This window comes from Drosophila virilis, chromosome 2 (genome assembly GCF_030788295.1).
Source record: "Drosophila virilis strain 15010-1051.87 chromosome 2, Dvir_AGI_RSII-ME, whole genome shotgun sequence".
NCBI classification, from domain to species: Eukaryota; Metazoa; Arthropoda; class Insecta; order Diptera; family Drosophilidae; genus Drosophila; species Drosophila virilis.
Genome location: NC_091544.1, coordinates 2,084,893 through 2,100,012, shown reverse-complemented (window position 1 = coordinate 2,100,012; position 15,120 = coordinate 2,084,893). Strand labels below are relative to the sequence as shown.

Below are 15,120 nucleotides of genomic sequence, written 5' to 3'. Positions count from 1 at the left end.
TCGTGTGCCCTATTTAAGCCCTAAAAATTGCAAATAGATTGGACTAAAAATACCGAAATATATGAGAAAAGCATTTCTCATAGTGTGGGGATTAGGCAAGAAGAAGCACAGTCTTGCCTTAAGCTTGATTGTGTGTGTGTGTGTGTTTAGTTGTGTGTTTTTGCATACACGTGTGTAGAAGTAATAAGAGTATCCCCTATTCGTACACATCAATTTTGTTGATTTTTAGCTTGGCAAAAAAAAAAAGTTGGACATTTTTATTCGCCGCGTGTTGACGCTTTAAGAGTGCATTGCAAATGTGCTTGAAATACCTTTAATGTGTTATTCTGCGAACTGTCGCCCACACACACACACACACACACACACCACACACTCACACATTTTGACTAGTTTTACGGGCAAACGACAAATGCATTTGCTGAGCCAAAGCTTTGGCCATGACTTTTGCTTTCGGTTCGTCAATCACCTTTTTATCTTGCAGGACATTACGAAGCAAACCGCAAAGCTTTGCCAGCATTATGTTCATGTCCTTCGACCAGCTAGTGTTATATGTACTATTTCTTGTGTGTGCGAAGTCCTTGTGTTTGAGTGTTAGTGTGTGTGTGCACAAATTTATTACAACCTTTGGGAATTCTTTTAAGTAGTTGCTCGATTCAAAATAATTTTCCATTTATCACTGTGATAACAAAACAGTTTTTCCTCGACCAAGCGCGAAAATGGCAAAATAACATCAGCACCAGCAGCAGCAAAAGTAGCAGCAAAAGCAGCAGCAAGGAGCATTATGAGCGTGGTGTCTGCTCTAGGGTTTGGGGGCGTGTTCCACTGTCCTGTGGAAAATAAAGTGCTCTTCGCAAATCTTGAGCATGCTGTACTTGGACCAGGGAGTTGGAAGTTTTTGGGCGCCGGCTCGACTGACTTGCTGACGAGGGAGAGAGAGTGAGAGAGAGAGAGAGAGAGAGAGAGAGAGGGAGAGGCTGGGGCTGCTCTCTAATGATAAATGCCGGGCAGCAGGTGATTTAAAATAATTTCGGTCAGCGCGTGAAAAATATTTGTTGTTGTTTTCAAATTTTTGAAATTTATGAGCTGCCGTTTGCCCAGACACCCGCACCACACACACAGCCAGAAACAGCCAAAACAGACAGACCGCAAAGTTCTTTTGGGCCAAAAATTGCGGCAATTGCCATGTTTGTTGCGAACGCGTCGGCCAGTTGGCTTGGGGCAGTCGAGCAGGTACACAGGCAAAGGCAGCGTCACAGCAACTGTTAAAAAGTATAGAGAAAAAAAAAAAAAAACTTAACTTTTGGTCACGACACATCTTTGGCGCCAACTTAACGTGATGCCACAAAAGAGGTTAGAAGCCAAAACTTTGCTTTTGCAATTCGGCCAACTCATTTGCCGCACACTCTACCCTCGCTCCGTTCGGCAGCTTCTTTTGTGTGGATTGCTGGCGAGTTGATTTTATAAAGCCTGCGTCCTGGCTACTGTAGCCAAACGTTGCCAAACGCTTGTCAGTGGCAGCCCGGCAAGCAGGCGCAGCCTGCCAGTTGCTGCAAAACTTTCATTTGTGTTCGAACCAACTTTGATGAGCTGCCGCTGTTGCTGCGGTTTTTGCAGGGGCGTTGTGCGAAAATTATGTGCTCGGCCCATTGAGCAGGGCGTGTTGCACCATTAACCACTGCACGGGCCAGACGGAGGAGTTTGCGTAGGTGTGCGGAGAGGGGGGCAGGGCCGTGTCCAGTCAGCCGGGCAGCCGTAGTCAAGTGCATTTGCATAATTTGCTGCGCTGCATAAAGTTTTTGCTGCATATTGGCCAAGTTTTCTGGTTAAGCCTGCATGTTTATTAAGCAATCAATTATAAAGATTGCCGCACATAGTTGCAGCGCATATTGATTTTCAGTGCCTGCGGCTTCAGCATTCAGCCAGGTGGGTCACTCACTGATCGGCCCAATATTGGCAAATATTTGGCCAAGTTGGCAAGCCGGCAGGTAGGCAGGCAGCTTCATCAATGTAATCAATAAATGTCCTTGGGTTGTGGCAACGAGTGCTTGATAAATAGATTAAATGGCTGTGGAGTGGCCTGTTTTGGCCTGTTAACGATACCCCTGCTGTTTACCTAGCCCAAAACTCAACTCATTTGGGGAGTTGCTGCTGCCACATAAAGTTTTACGACATCTGAGCCCGATCGGAATGTTGTTCAATAGTTGCGCCTTTGGCTTGTCGGCAACATTTGCATGCGCGCTCTTTGGGAATCAGAATGCATATGTATATCTATATATATATCTTTATATATATACCATGTACTTGTTGGCTTGTCTGTGCGCCTGCACTTATATAGAATTGCAAAACTTTGGCATAAAGTTTGGCGCTTTACATGCAAACTTGCAATTGACAGCAGCCGAAAGAAACGTGCTGCAAAGTTACTTTAAGCTGTTGTTGGGTAGAATTCTTTGTTTTAACGACTTAGTTTGCGGTCAATGTTTTTTATCCTTTCTTCCTGCCAACCTCTCAGTTGAAACAGATTCTGCTTGTCACTCAAGCAGCTAATGCGAAGTACAAAAAACGATTGCCAGATCAAACTGTATAAATTCCCACTAATTTACTTAAGCTGTTCAATTTAGTATAGCTAAGTTTTAAATGTAAATTAAAAAATATATTTATTTGTCTTCCTTCACCTAAACTTAGATAGAACCTGCAAAGGAATGCATACAACAGCACAAACAAAATAAACGAAACGTTTTAGTTAATATTCACATTAATATATATTAATATTTTTCTATCGTTGGAGTTGAACCGGCGACTTCTCGTTTTATTGTTGGGGCTTCTCATTCAAACTTTCTAGAACCGCGTCTTAGGGCTTCCATTCGACCCAAAGAAAAGCTTCAGTATAAGTCTAAGCTACACTTTGTTGATATAATTCTGAATGAAATGAAATGTCGACACACAATTACAACATCATAAATAAATGAACTTTTTGCTCTTTTCTTCATTTAAAGCCTGATATACCTAATATAAAAGTATGCCCTCTTGACATGTGTAGAAAGGAATTCGTGGTTGCATGTATCGTTTGCCATTGGGACATCTAGCACGGCAATAATGTAATCCTTTCAGCTTTAAAGGATGCAAAATGTCGCTGCTTTTGTTCCGATTTCAGTTTTGATGAGGGTCGGGTCGCACAGCTGGCGCAGCGAACGAGGTCGCACTTGGCGTGTGGTTGGTGCTTTCAATTAAAATTTCAACGTGCACGTAACTACTTTTATTGAAATTACGATTGCAGGCAGCTGCGCACACACACACACACTCACACACGCACACACACGCACCTACACATACCTGCCAGCATATGTATACATATATGCACATTCAAACATGTCCACTGGCAGCGCATACTTCATTGCATACTTTGCTGGGCGTGTGCGTGTGTGTGTGTGTGTGTCCGTCTACTTGCCGCCATTTGTGGCTGCTGCCTCTAATGAAGAGCAAAACACAAAGCTTTGGCCTAGCTCGCCATTCTCACAGTGGACGAATGCGCAACAAATGAATGAGCTGACATATCTTCGGCATGCAAATTCCAATTGGCAAAGCCCCGCCACAATGGGAACCGAATGAAGGTCAACTGGGCGGCATTTTAGCATTGGGGCATTTAGCTGCGATAACAAATATTGCGGATATTTGATTAATGTTTTTGGGTTAGGCAAAGGGGGGAGTTGAGGTCTAGTTTGAGTTTTGCACAGCGCAAACAACAGCAACAACAAACGAGCTTCGACTGTGACAATAAAATGTTCCTGCTTTCTATTCATGTATTCACATAATCCAAGATGAAAAATAGATTTTACCAAAAAAAAAGTTTGTAGAAAAAAAATTTAACTGCGCAAAATGCTGACAAGGACATTCCGCCATACTGAGCTCAACATGCTGACGTTGGGGCGGCGAGGCAAGGGGGCGTGGCGGTTTGCTTGGCTCGCCTGGGATGTAACATCAGCTAAATGCTTAAGCGCACTAGTCGGAATACCAGAAAGAAAAAAAAGAGTACAAATTTAAAAAAAAAAAAAAAAAAAAAAAAAATAAACTAAGCGACTTGCGACCGGCGACAGCTCTGAACGCTGATGGAACCAGCTTGCGTGTTGCTTTCTCTGCTTATTTCTCTCTCTCTCTCTCTCGCTCTCATCTTAACACCATTTCTCTGTATGTCTCTGTATGTATGCCCACTGACTTTGCTACATGACAATGAAAATCTCTGCAGTGCATTTGTATGTCTGCCTTTTGATGCCCTTGTGCATTAAACTCAATCTCCAGTTTCTAGACTAGTAGATACTTTTAATTTGTGGTGTATCTCTTGAATGATATTATAAAAACTGCAGATAAAAATAAATTTGATAAATATAATGATTTTATTGGTATTGGGTAATTTAAAGGAGATTTAAAATGTTTAGAAAGCAAAAAACGCAACTAAAAATTGTAAAAAATGTAATTAATGTTTTTGATCCTTTTTTATAAATTAATTTAGGAAATATCATATTTCCACAAATAAGATAAGATATTGGCTGTTAATGAGTTTGTAAAATTATTATTATGTGTGATTATTAAATTTCAAATTGTCCACATAAATTATTGCTTCACCTGAGAAAGTACTATATCTATGATGCACTTAGATCTCTAAAACAATAATCAGTATCATCATATTATACGTACATGTATTTATTTGTTTGTAGAATTCCTTGCTCGAATTGTATGCTTTCTTTTCTTGTAAGTTAACTGTCTAGCAATGTTCATTGAATTTTTAAACAAGTTTCTGGATAGTTAGTTAGTTTCCGTTTTCGTTAGGGTATTAGAAATTCGTTGCATATCTTTGCCGGATTGGTTTGTCTGTTTTTCTTTGCTGCCGCTTCGGTGCTTCGTTTGGAAATTGTCATTTTAGTATTTGGAATTCCCAGCTCTGCTGATTTTCTGCTGTTTCTGCAGTTTTCCAGCTTCCTTTTTTTCGTTTTGCCGCCGCCGCCGCCCTTGCCGCCGCTCTCATCTATGAGCATTTGGTTGGCAATGCTGAATTAAACCAATCACTACTATTTTCACACTTAACTTGCAATTTGCATAAAATATTACCCAAGACCCAACAGTCAAGCAGACGTTGTCACTGGGGATAGCACATTTGGGGTGGCCTAGGATGATGGGTGGGGGGTGTGTGGGGGGGGGCTTTTTTATTCTTCTTCCCGTGCTGAAGGGTGGGCGGAGGGTTTCACAAGATGTTGGCGCTTGCAAATAAGTACGCAGCCATTGACAGTTGCGTGCGAATTTCTTTTTATTTCTTTATATATATATATTTTACCAACACACACACACACACAAACATACGCACACACACTCATACACAGGGGGCATTGAAAATGTGTTTAGTTCTGCAAAATAAAAATAGAAAGAAAAAAGTCATTTTATGTGCTTTCAACATATTCAACACGCGCGCGCTGAAATCTTGACTTTTTTCTTGTGTGTGTGACATTTTTTAATGCTCTTCGAAATGTGTGAAATGATTAAATTTTAGCTACAAGTGTATTTCATTTATTCGTGCTCAGTTTAGTATATCTCCAGCATGTGTTTATGCAGAGAGCGTGTCCAGTCATTAGTGCAAATGTTGCCTAAAACTCGAAAAACTATAAAACTTAACTAAACGCAACTTGCAACAAACCATTACGCTACATTTAACAAATGGGTTAGTAGACGCAGACAACGCCAGAGCGGCGCGGCGGGCTAGTTTGGTGCACCGATTCGCCCCCTTTTTCTACACCCTTAAGCATAGCTTTAATGTGTGTGCCTTTGACGAGCGCTGACAAAGGCTTTTCAAGCAGCTACACGCACTCAGAGGACATTAAATGCCCGTTTTGCACATGTCCGAAACAGAGAAATGGCCTCGTTCTCTTGGCCAACTTGCCGTAAGTGTTCCAGACAAAGGTAGAGTGCGTGGGCTGTGCGACTGCCAGAAAACTGAAACCTAAATTAAAAAGACGACGAGCATTCTAGAAGTAGAATGCCCGACTACGAGATACGCGGCTTGTCAACCCAGCTTCAAGCTACCGTTACAAAAAACCAAAGCTATTGAAAGTCGAATGAGTTTTCACCAATTTATGGGGGCTGGAAAATTTTACCTATCTCTTTAACCAACAAAATCATTGCCAGATTTATATGTAAAATTTACATAGAGGTCAAACCATAAACAAAAAGCCAAACCTGTTGCAAATCTGATGAGATTTTACCGATTATGGGGCAAGAAATTTTGACCTATGCCAACTCTTTTTCGCCAGTTTATAACTTTGCGGGGGAAATTTCTTAAATCGCTGGAATACGTGCTTATTAAGTTCTTGAGTTTTAAAAATAATTTGAAAGCAAATCTGATTTAATACGTTTTTTGATATTTCATTTTTGCAGATATCTGAATTTGCTGAAATATCTTTGAATAGAAAATATTTTGTCTTATAAGAACCTATTATTTCACCGATCTTTCCCATAGCATATGATACAGTGGTCCTTTGTTTTTTGTCCGATCTCAATAACATTTTGAGTGCAAAAGCATGGCGTTCAAATGATTATAATAGAAGACGAGGAATATTTCTAGCATTTATTTATTTACCACTAAAATTTATAATTGTCTATCTACTTGAGCCGAGAAATTCAAATTATTGCGAGATATTGGAATAGAATAGAAATACCCTTCCTTCTTACATCTGATTTTGCGGTGCCAATGAGCTATCAAGCTCTTCCTAAGAAAAGAAAAAATTTGGTGGTTTAGAAAGCAACTTGCCAAATGCCTGAGCGAGTCGATTTACGGTCTGTGTGCGCTTCTCCATGCATCTGAATGTGTACCAATGGTCGTTAATGCCAAGCTGCTCGCCATCCTCTAGTGAACAGGGCAACGTGCGATCCAGTGTCTCCGGCAGCAGCAGAATCAGTCCGGCAACTAGCAAGGCGAGCACGCCCACTAAGATTTCCGGCAGCAGGAAGATTTGGCACATATCGAAAATGCAATATGGGCATATTTGGGCGGTAAGGGCCATGGTAGCGAGTACACCCAATGCCTGACCGCGAATACAAGTTGGAAGTAGCTCCAAGCTGTACAGCGTATTTGAGCCGAGGGCAAGGTTGTGAAAAAATGACCCAATCACATAAAACGTAACCAGTACTCTGCGGGCTGTGGGCGAGAATACAGAGAGTCGGCATAGTTTTGATTGTGGGCTAGTGTTGTAAGCGAAACCAAATAAAAAATTTAAGACAATTTGTTTTCAACTTGTTTTCCTATGTTACACTCTACAAAATATTAATTTTCACTTGCACACCAATAACTTGTAATTTTCTAAGTAAATGTTACCCAGCGATATTAATTGATTTTGTATTATCAATATAAATAAGTAAGAGAATCTAGTCAAGAACTCCCGACTAGCGAATATCCTGAACCATCTTCTGCTAGTACCAAATGCAGGTACGGTACGGTACGAGCACGTTTGCTTTACTAATAATACAAATAAATGAAAAAAGACAAAGAAAAAAGAAAAACAATCGCAGTTGCAATGCTGTTTATAGAATTAAGTAAAGCCGCGCATCTGTGTTTGTCTACAAGTATACAGAAATTCTTGCAATTTTCGCTATCTGCCCCAACCACGTGGCCAGCATAAAACACATTTTCTTGAATAACTTTTGCGTTTCTTAACTGATCTTGCTGACATTTTCTACATTTACCAATTCAAATTGGTGTTTTTTTACTTGATTTATAGCTATGTGGTGGTAGTGAAGCGGTGGTGAAAGTTATTTGATATATATGTCTAGATCTACCAGGAATTATCGCCCTCTTTTCGTACCTCCTTCCACCTTCGGGATCTCATTGACCATTCCCAGCTATAAGCAGGGGAATAGCTTGCCGGACAGGCTACAAATTTTCCCGCACCGGGTCGTCGATTTTCAATTACTATCTCTTTGCCCTATTTACCTAACATTCTATATATTTAGTTTAAATTTCTTTACTTAATTAACAACTTCTTTCTTTCTTTATTCCTATTTTTTGTAAGGTATTGTATTGTAATAATATAAAATTAAGATTACTCTATTTTATCTACTAACACCCTTCTTCTTAGCTATAGGCTCTAACAGCGTCACTTACAAAATAAATGTAACAAATATATACAGGACTTACAGCGATTAGCAGTGGATGAGAAGACGACGCCCGATACCAACAAAAAAATGCACATGAGGATCACTATTGTAAAAGCCAAACCCTTGCGTCCGATGCGATCTTGCAGGACAATTGCCGCCAAGCTGGAAGGCAGAACGGCAGTTGCAGTCAGTGAAATGAATACAAAAGGCGAAATCTCAACCTCATAACGATAATTGACGATATTGCTATAGAAATAACATATGAAGCTATGTAGATGTGCATATGAAGGCATAGAGAGTGATGTACATTAGAAAGTTCATTCAATGAGATGTCTACTCACAATTCAAACAACAATATTAACAAGGTCCGGCGTAGGCGCGGCATTCTGAAGAGGTGCAGCAGATTTGGGTTGGTCTTCGTATTTTTCTGATTTATTTTGCAGTCCTCAATGAATTCCTCATAGACGCTGTCATCAATTTGGCGGCCATTAATCTTGGCCACACGTCTCAGGGACTCTATAGCGAGGTCATATTTCTGTCTTGAGATCAGCCATTGTACGCTCTCCGGCACGAAATAAAAAAAAAACGGTATCAAAATTATTGGCAACATTTCGAGAAGCATGAAACGACGCCAACTTCCCAAGAGGATCGCAATCCAAGGTGTAATTATCATGCCCAAACACAAAAAGAAACCATAACAGATGCTTAAGCAAACTGTGCGCAAAGAAGGACGCATATATTCCACAACTGCGAAATGATTGTCGATTAATTAAATATTATCTAACGCTGGAATTATTTTGCTCACTAATAATGCAAATAATCGAAAAGTTGCTGATAACGACGAAACCGGTAATAAATTGAACAACACAAAAAAGTTCCAGACTTATGCCAAAAATTGTCAAAAAGTTATCCAATATGGTCATGACATTGGCAAAAACAAGAATGGGCACCCGACCCAGTCTATCTGACAAATAGCCCATAACTGGACTGCCTATCGCGAGGCCCGCATGTGCAACGTAATTTCCCAGTTTCTCTTTCCACGCCTTATCACATATCCAGTTCATTTCACTGACAAAACTCTGAAAGCCCATGTAATGATCATAGTTGTACTCTTTGCAGGAGTCAGAGGTGCTGGAGTTAGTATAGAATGGCTTGCATTCGTCTGCATTTGGTGGTGGAGGCCCCGAGCCCAGCCCATCAGCACACCTGGGTGTTATGAACAGACGTTAAGTATACGCCATGTTATTAACATTGTTATCAGTACTAGAGCCCTGCGTCGGTTAATTCATGTGAATCAGACTCGAATACTCAAATGAAATTGGAATTGAGCTTATTTCTTTAATTGAGCCGAACTTTCGGTCGAGTTGACAGACACATATTTTTTTCTGCAACTCAAACGGATCAAGGCAATAAAATTTGAGTCGGGTATCCGAAACGCGATTCGTTTCAGTCAATGCAGGGCTCTGTTACATACCAATGCTTTGGCACAGTATAAACGATCGCGTATGATATATCATGCAAGGCCGATAGTAAATTGATCAGAGAAGAGAGTAGCAGCATGATTAGCTGCTGTCGATTGAAATCGCCGCATTTTTCCAACATTTTGTCCACTTCCAACATTGTGTTATTTACATATAATTTAAGCACTTGCTGCATTCAATTCGCCATACACCTCTGTCTGGACTAGAGACTTCCCAGAACTTGCTTCTAGTTAGCCAGTGCTTTTAATATACCGCTGCACTATTTCATGAAAAACAAATATAACAATTTAGATTTGACAGATTTTTCAGATAACAGTCAGTGTGTGTATAATGCTTGTAAAATACGATTAATGAACATCAATAATGAATGAGTAATACACATTACTATCATCTATATGTATAGATATATGATTTTCTACTGTAAATAACAATAACAAATATACCTCACTAGTAGATCTTCAGACTCTGGTGAGACGGATCGACTTTCTGAATACTAGAGGTGTTAATTCTACTCCGTTCTGTACCCTACCACCAATCAGGTCACTTTACTTCTTGCTTCTTTCATATTTTTCACCAACGAACCGACAAAGAATCAATCAGCATCGATAAAGTATTTAATTTCCAAGTTTCCTGACCAATTTGATATCTATGTTGAGACGTCATTTTTTAGGAATAAATCGAAAACAAGTAAAAGGCTCAAGTCGGCAGTTCCCGAATAGGGGATCCCCTAAACAGGGGATTTGATTAAGTCTATATATATATATATATGCATCCTTTTGTGGTCGGAGAGGTCTATGTTTCTATTTCCCGACAATATTATAATACCCTCCTCAAGGGTAAAACGCATTGAACAGAGTGCTTTGGCAAGAACCACTCTCCGATTACGAATCGGATATTTAATTATTTAATTACAACATGTATTGTATCGATTGACAAGAAATGCGAATGTTTGTACACAAATGATTAAATCAAATCATTTAAATGTAACAACATATTTGGCTCAACTGCATTTCGTTCAATTGTCCAGGGGCAGGCTGCATGAGTAAAGGCTCTAATTTTACCACTGGTTGTGCTAGCAGCCCTCAAAGCACTCAAATGCCAACAAACAATGTGCACACTCGCACAAAAACACACGCATATACTAACACACACACACTTGCACACACACACACACACAGTTGCACACATATGCAGCGTGAAGCGCTGGCATTGTGTTAACAAATACACTTAGGCAAACACATAATTTCGAGTATTTAACTAAAATAAACAGGGTGTAAAACATTTTATTGCATGTGATGGCCCCCTGCCGCTGTGTGTGTGTGTGTCCCCCTCCCCCTAGTCTGCCATGTCATACCCATGCTGCAGTGTCATGTGTTTTTTTTTTCATGCCACGTTTACGCTTTGCATTTTAACAGTTGCACTTGCACAGACACTGGCAAACAATCGCACACACACGCACACACACAGAGAATATTTGCATTTCAGTCACTTGCACTTTTGACTGCTGCTGCTGCTGCTACTGCTACTGCTACTGCTACGGCTACTGCTACTGCTGCAGCTGCCGGCCCTGCGTTGTTCTGTGGCCCGCGCCCCGCCCTTTTTGGCAGCTCTGATCCTTTTGCTCGGCTCTGTCTCTCACATTTGCCTTTTTTGCCTGGCACTTTAGCACATTTCCATTTGCAATTGTTATATCCTGCTTTGTGCTCAAACACATTTGTGGGTGTGTGTCTCTGTGTGTGTGTGTATTTGTGTGTGTGTGAGGCTGCGTGCCTCAAGCATTTTGCTTTCTTGCATTTTATATTAAACAATATGCCGTTTAAAGAGTGCCACGCGTGAATATTCATAAAAAAACACACAGAAAAAAAACTTGGCATGCAGCTAATTAAAAGAGCTGTAAATTACGCGAGATGTGAGCCAACTAAATGCAAATGCAAGCCTTAAATAGTTGCTAAGGAGGCGCTTGGTTCGGTCTAGGAAAAGCGGTTGATGGTGGAGGGTGGAGAAGAGAGAGAGGCTACCTGCTGTTTGGCAGTTGTGCGTGGCATGGAACGGTCACCTTAATTAAAATGCACAATTTTGCACTTTTGGCCAGAAAGCGAGCGTTTCTGCTGCATTCGCATTAAAAGCGATGGCGCCAACTATAACAACAACAACAACAACAACAATTACTACGACAACAACAATGTCACCCAAGCACAAAAACAAATAAGAATATGACTGGCGATTGCAACGGACTGCATGATACTCGCTCTCGGTCCAGCTTATAAAGTGCTAACCGCCAAGTTATTCATTTTACTTACTTTTGAAATAAGTTTTTTTTCCGTATTTCTTTTGAGTCTTCAGTTGTGAAATTGTGATTTTCTATATATATCAAACTGGATTCGGGCAGAGACATGGTTAGACAGCTTTTGTCTCGATCTCTATGGGGAGTTCATCAGTAGGTTCATCTGCAATTTTTGATGATTGTAGGAGTTCGTCCTCAACAGATCGAAGCCTGAAATGGTTAAAACTTAGACTGACTAAAATCTTGAATCAAAAATGCTTTAGTCTCTTCCGATTTGCCGCGCATCAAGTGGGATTAGCCAATGTATATGACTGTGGATCATTAATCTCTAAGTATCTTTGGGTGCGGCTGGCTGGCAAATCTCTCGAAAATGTCAACGTTGACGGCGAGCTTCGAGAGATTTACTTTTCTTTAAGCTTTATTTTCGAAACAACAAATGAGTCTAGCTGTTTAGGCACATATTATTTAAATTAAATCATAAAATAAATACACAAACATTTATAATTGCGTAAATGCGTAATTCAAGCCAAATGCAAACTGTACTTAATCACAAATCATAAATTGATTGAGATACTATTTGGTGGGCACTTCTTTTAAGGTCAAATGGTCATTGGAAGGCTTTCTACTATTTGCTTTAATAGGAATATTGTAGCACACGATTTTATCAACATATTAAGAAAAACCATATACATTTTTTTGTTTAGACTTATTGATTTTATTTAAAATAATTTCGTAAGTGGAATTTTTTTTATTTAATTTCTTTACAAAAAAAAAAAGAGAAGAAAAATGATGTCATGAAGAGTTGGAAATGTATTGAAAGTTGCTTGGTAGAGATTTGTCTATCGTGAGAGTTTTTCTTAAGCAGCTGAACGGACCCAAAACGGATATACGCTTCTCACTTTGTGAGCGGGTATCATGAAATCTCTTGGCTACTTCGCTTCGCCCGCTGTCATGCAATTTATTTGCCAACTACTTTACACTTTTTGCATTTGCCTGCCGCTCTTCGAGTTGTCCTTTCTCGTATTGGACTTTATTTTTTATGAATTCAACCCCTTGCTATCCGCTCGGCCAAACAGCCCCTCAACCCTTCAACCCCGCACCCCAGCCGACTGTCGTAATTTTGTTGCGGTCTGCGTTCATTTCGCGTATGAGCGAGCGTCGCACTTCGGCAAACGTTCCGTCTCCAACCGCCCTATCCCTATCACTACCCCTGTCCGTCCCCTGCCCGTATCCCTGGCCCTGCCATTTGTAGCATTCACAATTAAAAAGCTCAACACAAAATTTACATTGTCGCTTGATGGTCGGGCGGCCAAAACTCTGCACAGACATACCAACAGGCAGCTTGTCCGGAGTCGACGGACACAGTCGTCATCATCATCATCATCGGCTTAAAGCCGGCCAGAGAGTTGGCTGCCCCGTTTCTGCTTCCGTTCAGCCCAAAATGAGAAACGGGTATATATGCTAAAATCTAAATGAAACCCGTTTCAAGCACTATAAAGTGCGTAAATGAAAAGTATATATGTGTGCTACGTGAGGTTTCTTTTCGGTTGGCCCCAATCCCCAGCGAATGGGTGGAAAATTGAATATGGTTTTTCTTGCGAGGCTTAAACTAATTTTCATAGATCTATTTTCAAATTCATGAAAGACACCCTCCATCGACAATAAAAAGCAGTTAAATTATCTTTCGCTCGGTTTCGTTTGCAATGCTGAAAAATGATTTAAATATGGCTGAAAACTAAATGGAAAATAAACAGTTGTGGTCTAAAGTTGCATGTGCTAAAATTTTCGCCAAAATACTATTCACATAAAAGATATGGCTTGCTCAATGCTGAAAGATTGATATCAGAAGGGAAACTTGCTTTTAAACTTAAGCAAAGAATGTAGAAGATATATATTTATATATGTGATAGAGGATTGTGTCTAGCGACTGCATACTGTGCCGCCATATTATAGGGTATGTAATAGTCAAATACTCTTAATCTTTGTCTAGTTAGTGGTCGGTTGGTTTTTTGGCTAGGCCCAAATATGACGTTGGTGCGCCATAAAATTGTAACGCCACTTTATGCGTTTTATGCTTTATGACCACAAATGAGTGCGCACAATGCTGCAGTCGGACAGTGTCTAGGGGTGTCTAGCTGTCATTCTGTCCCCACCCCTGCCGCCCCCACTCTCGCTCACCCACCAACTCGCACTCTCTTGCTGTTGGCTGTGCAACTTTTATGCACGCACACATACATAGAATTTGATTATGGCACGCTGGGCATTTGGCGCTTTTTACTTGTATTTTTGGTTTTTCATGTTGCATAAATGCTGAACTTTTTAATTTTAATTGTTAAAAGCTTTTTTTGCTAAAACGAACATAAAAACCTGGCCACGACACGCTGACTGCATTCGAGCAACATTAATGCATTAAAACGGCGAGCACACAATCACAACTGTCCTCCCAACAGCTCAAATCCCCGGCACCCATATTTTCCAGCACTCAGCTCTGTTACGCCAACTGCTGGCTCACATTTCACATTTTCATATGACGGTCAGTAGTGCGCCATGTGCAACAGTTTTGCCGTCTGATAAATTAAACAACGCACACGCGCACGCACGGGCGAGACCCCAAGCCAATCCGTGTGTGCTTCTTTGCAGGCCATAAACTACGCATATGGACGGACGTACCATTGTGGCGGCGCCACGCCCACCTGGCCTGGCCAGATGCCAGAGGCAGAGCGGTTGGGCCGTCTGGCTCGTGTGACTGGCTTATGCAATATTAAGCATACGCCATGCTGGCTGCCATTCATAGATAAATTGCCCGCGCGCGTTTAATATGAAAAGTTATGGCGCTTGCAATTAAAATGCGCCGCAAACACGGCGCGTAACTTTAAAGAATTGCCATTAAATGCGGCACAAATCTGCGCATCAACAGATAAATAACCGAGAAATGTCCTCAAGTTGAAACCGGCATTTCGGCTATCGCCGCAAGGAATCCAAAAGGGAAACATGTTTACCGCCGGCATGTGAAAGCATTCAATTTATGGAGCCGTTGCGTATTTGAGAAGTTAATTTGCTTAAGAAACCATGAAAAAGCTTACATATAAAAGCATATATTAAGTGGAATATTCATTCTATTCTAATTGCAGATGGGGTAGTTGATTGATGGATTATATACCTTTATTAAATCTATTTATCCATAATTGCTGAGAAAATTAGCCAGACAAAATAAAAACGAAA

The 15,120-nt window shown here is 40.5% G+C and overlaps 1 protein-coding gene across 3 annotated transcripts; it reads right to left on the bottom strand.

Annotated features, from left to right (window-relative positions):
* Positions 1-6,592: 6,592 nt before the first annotated feature.
* On the bottom strand, positions 6,593-9,943 carry LOC6635172 (solute carrier family 22 member 3). Of its 3 annotated transcripts, none has more exons than XM_015169457.3 (6): positions 9,608-9,943; positions 8,939-9,339; positions 8,475-8,880; positions 8,174-8,400; positions 6,816-7,177; positions 6,593-6,749 (listed from the first exon to the last, which is right to left on the bottom strand). In XM_015169457.3, exons 1-6 carry the CDS (start codon positions 9,787-9,789, stop codon positions 6,708-6,710), a joined length of 1,620 nt encoding a protein of 539 aa, XP_015024943.1. In that variant the 5' UTR covers positions 9,790-9,943; the 3' UTR covers positions 6,593-6,707. The 3 variants fall into 3 exon arrangements, with proteins under 3 accessions (XP_015024943.1, XP_002058576.2, XP_015024944.1); XM_002058540.4 differs by having other exon boundaries at positions 8,174-8,379; XM_015169458.3 differs by having other exon boundaries at positions 8,174-8,295.
* Between the last annotated feature and the right edge of the window lie 5,177 nt (positions 9,944-15,120).

Bases quoted from the DNA above. Each gene is read 5' to 3' on its own strand.
- LOC6635172 (XM_015169457.3), bottom strand. From the start codon at position 9,789: ATGCAGCAAGTGCTTAAATTATATGTAAATAACACAATGTTGGAAGTG. The intron at 9,340-9,607 runs GTATGTAACAGA...CATAACACCCAG, and splicing joins TATACTGTGCCAAAGCATTG to GTGTGCTGATGGGCTGGGCT. The intron at 8,401-8,474 runs GTGAGTAGACAT...ACATCTACATAG, and splicing joins TTAATATTGTTGTTTGAATT to CTTCATATGTTATTTCTATA.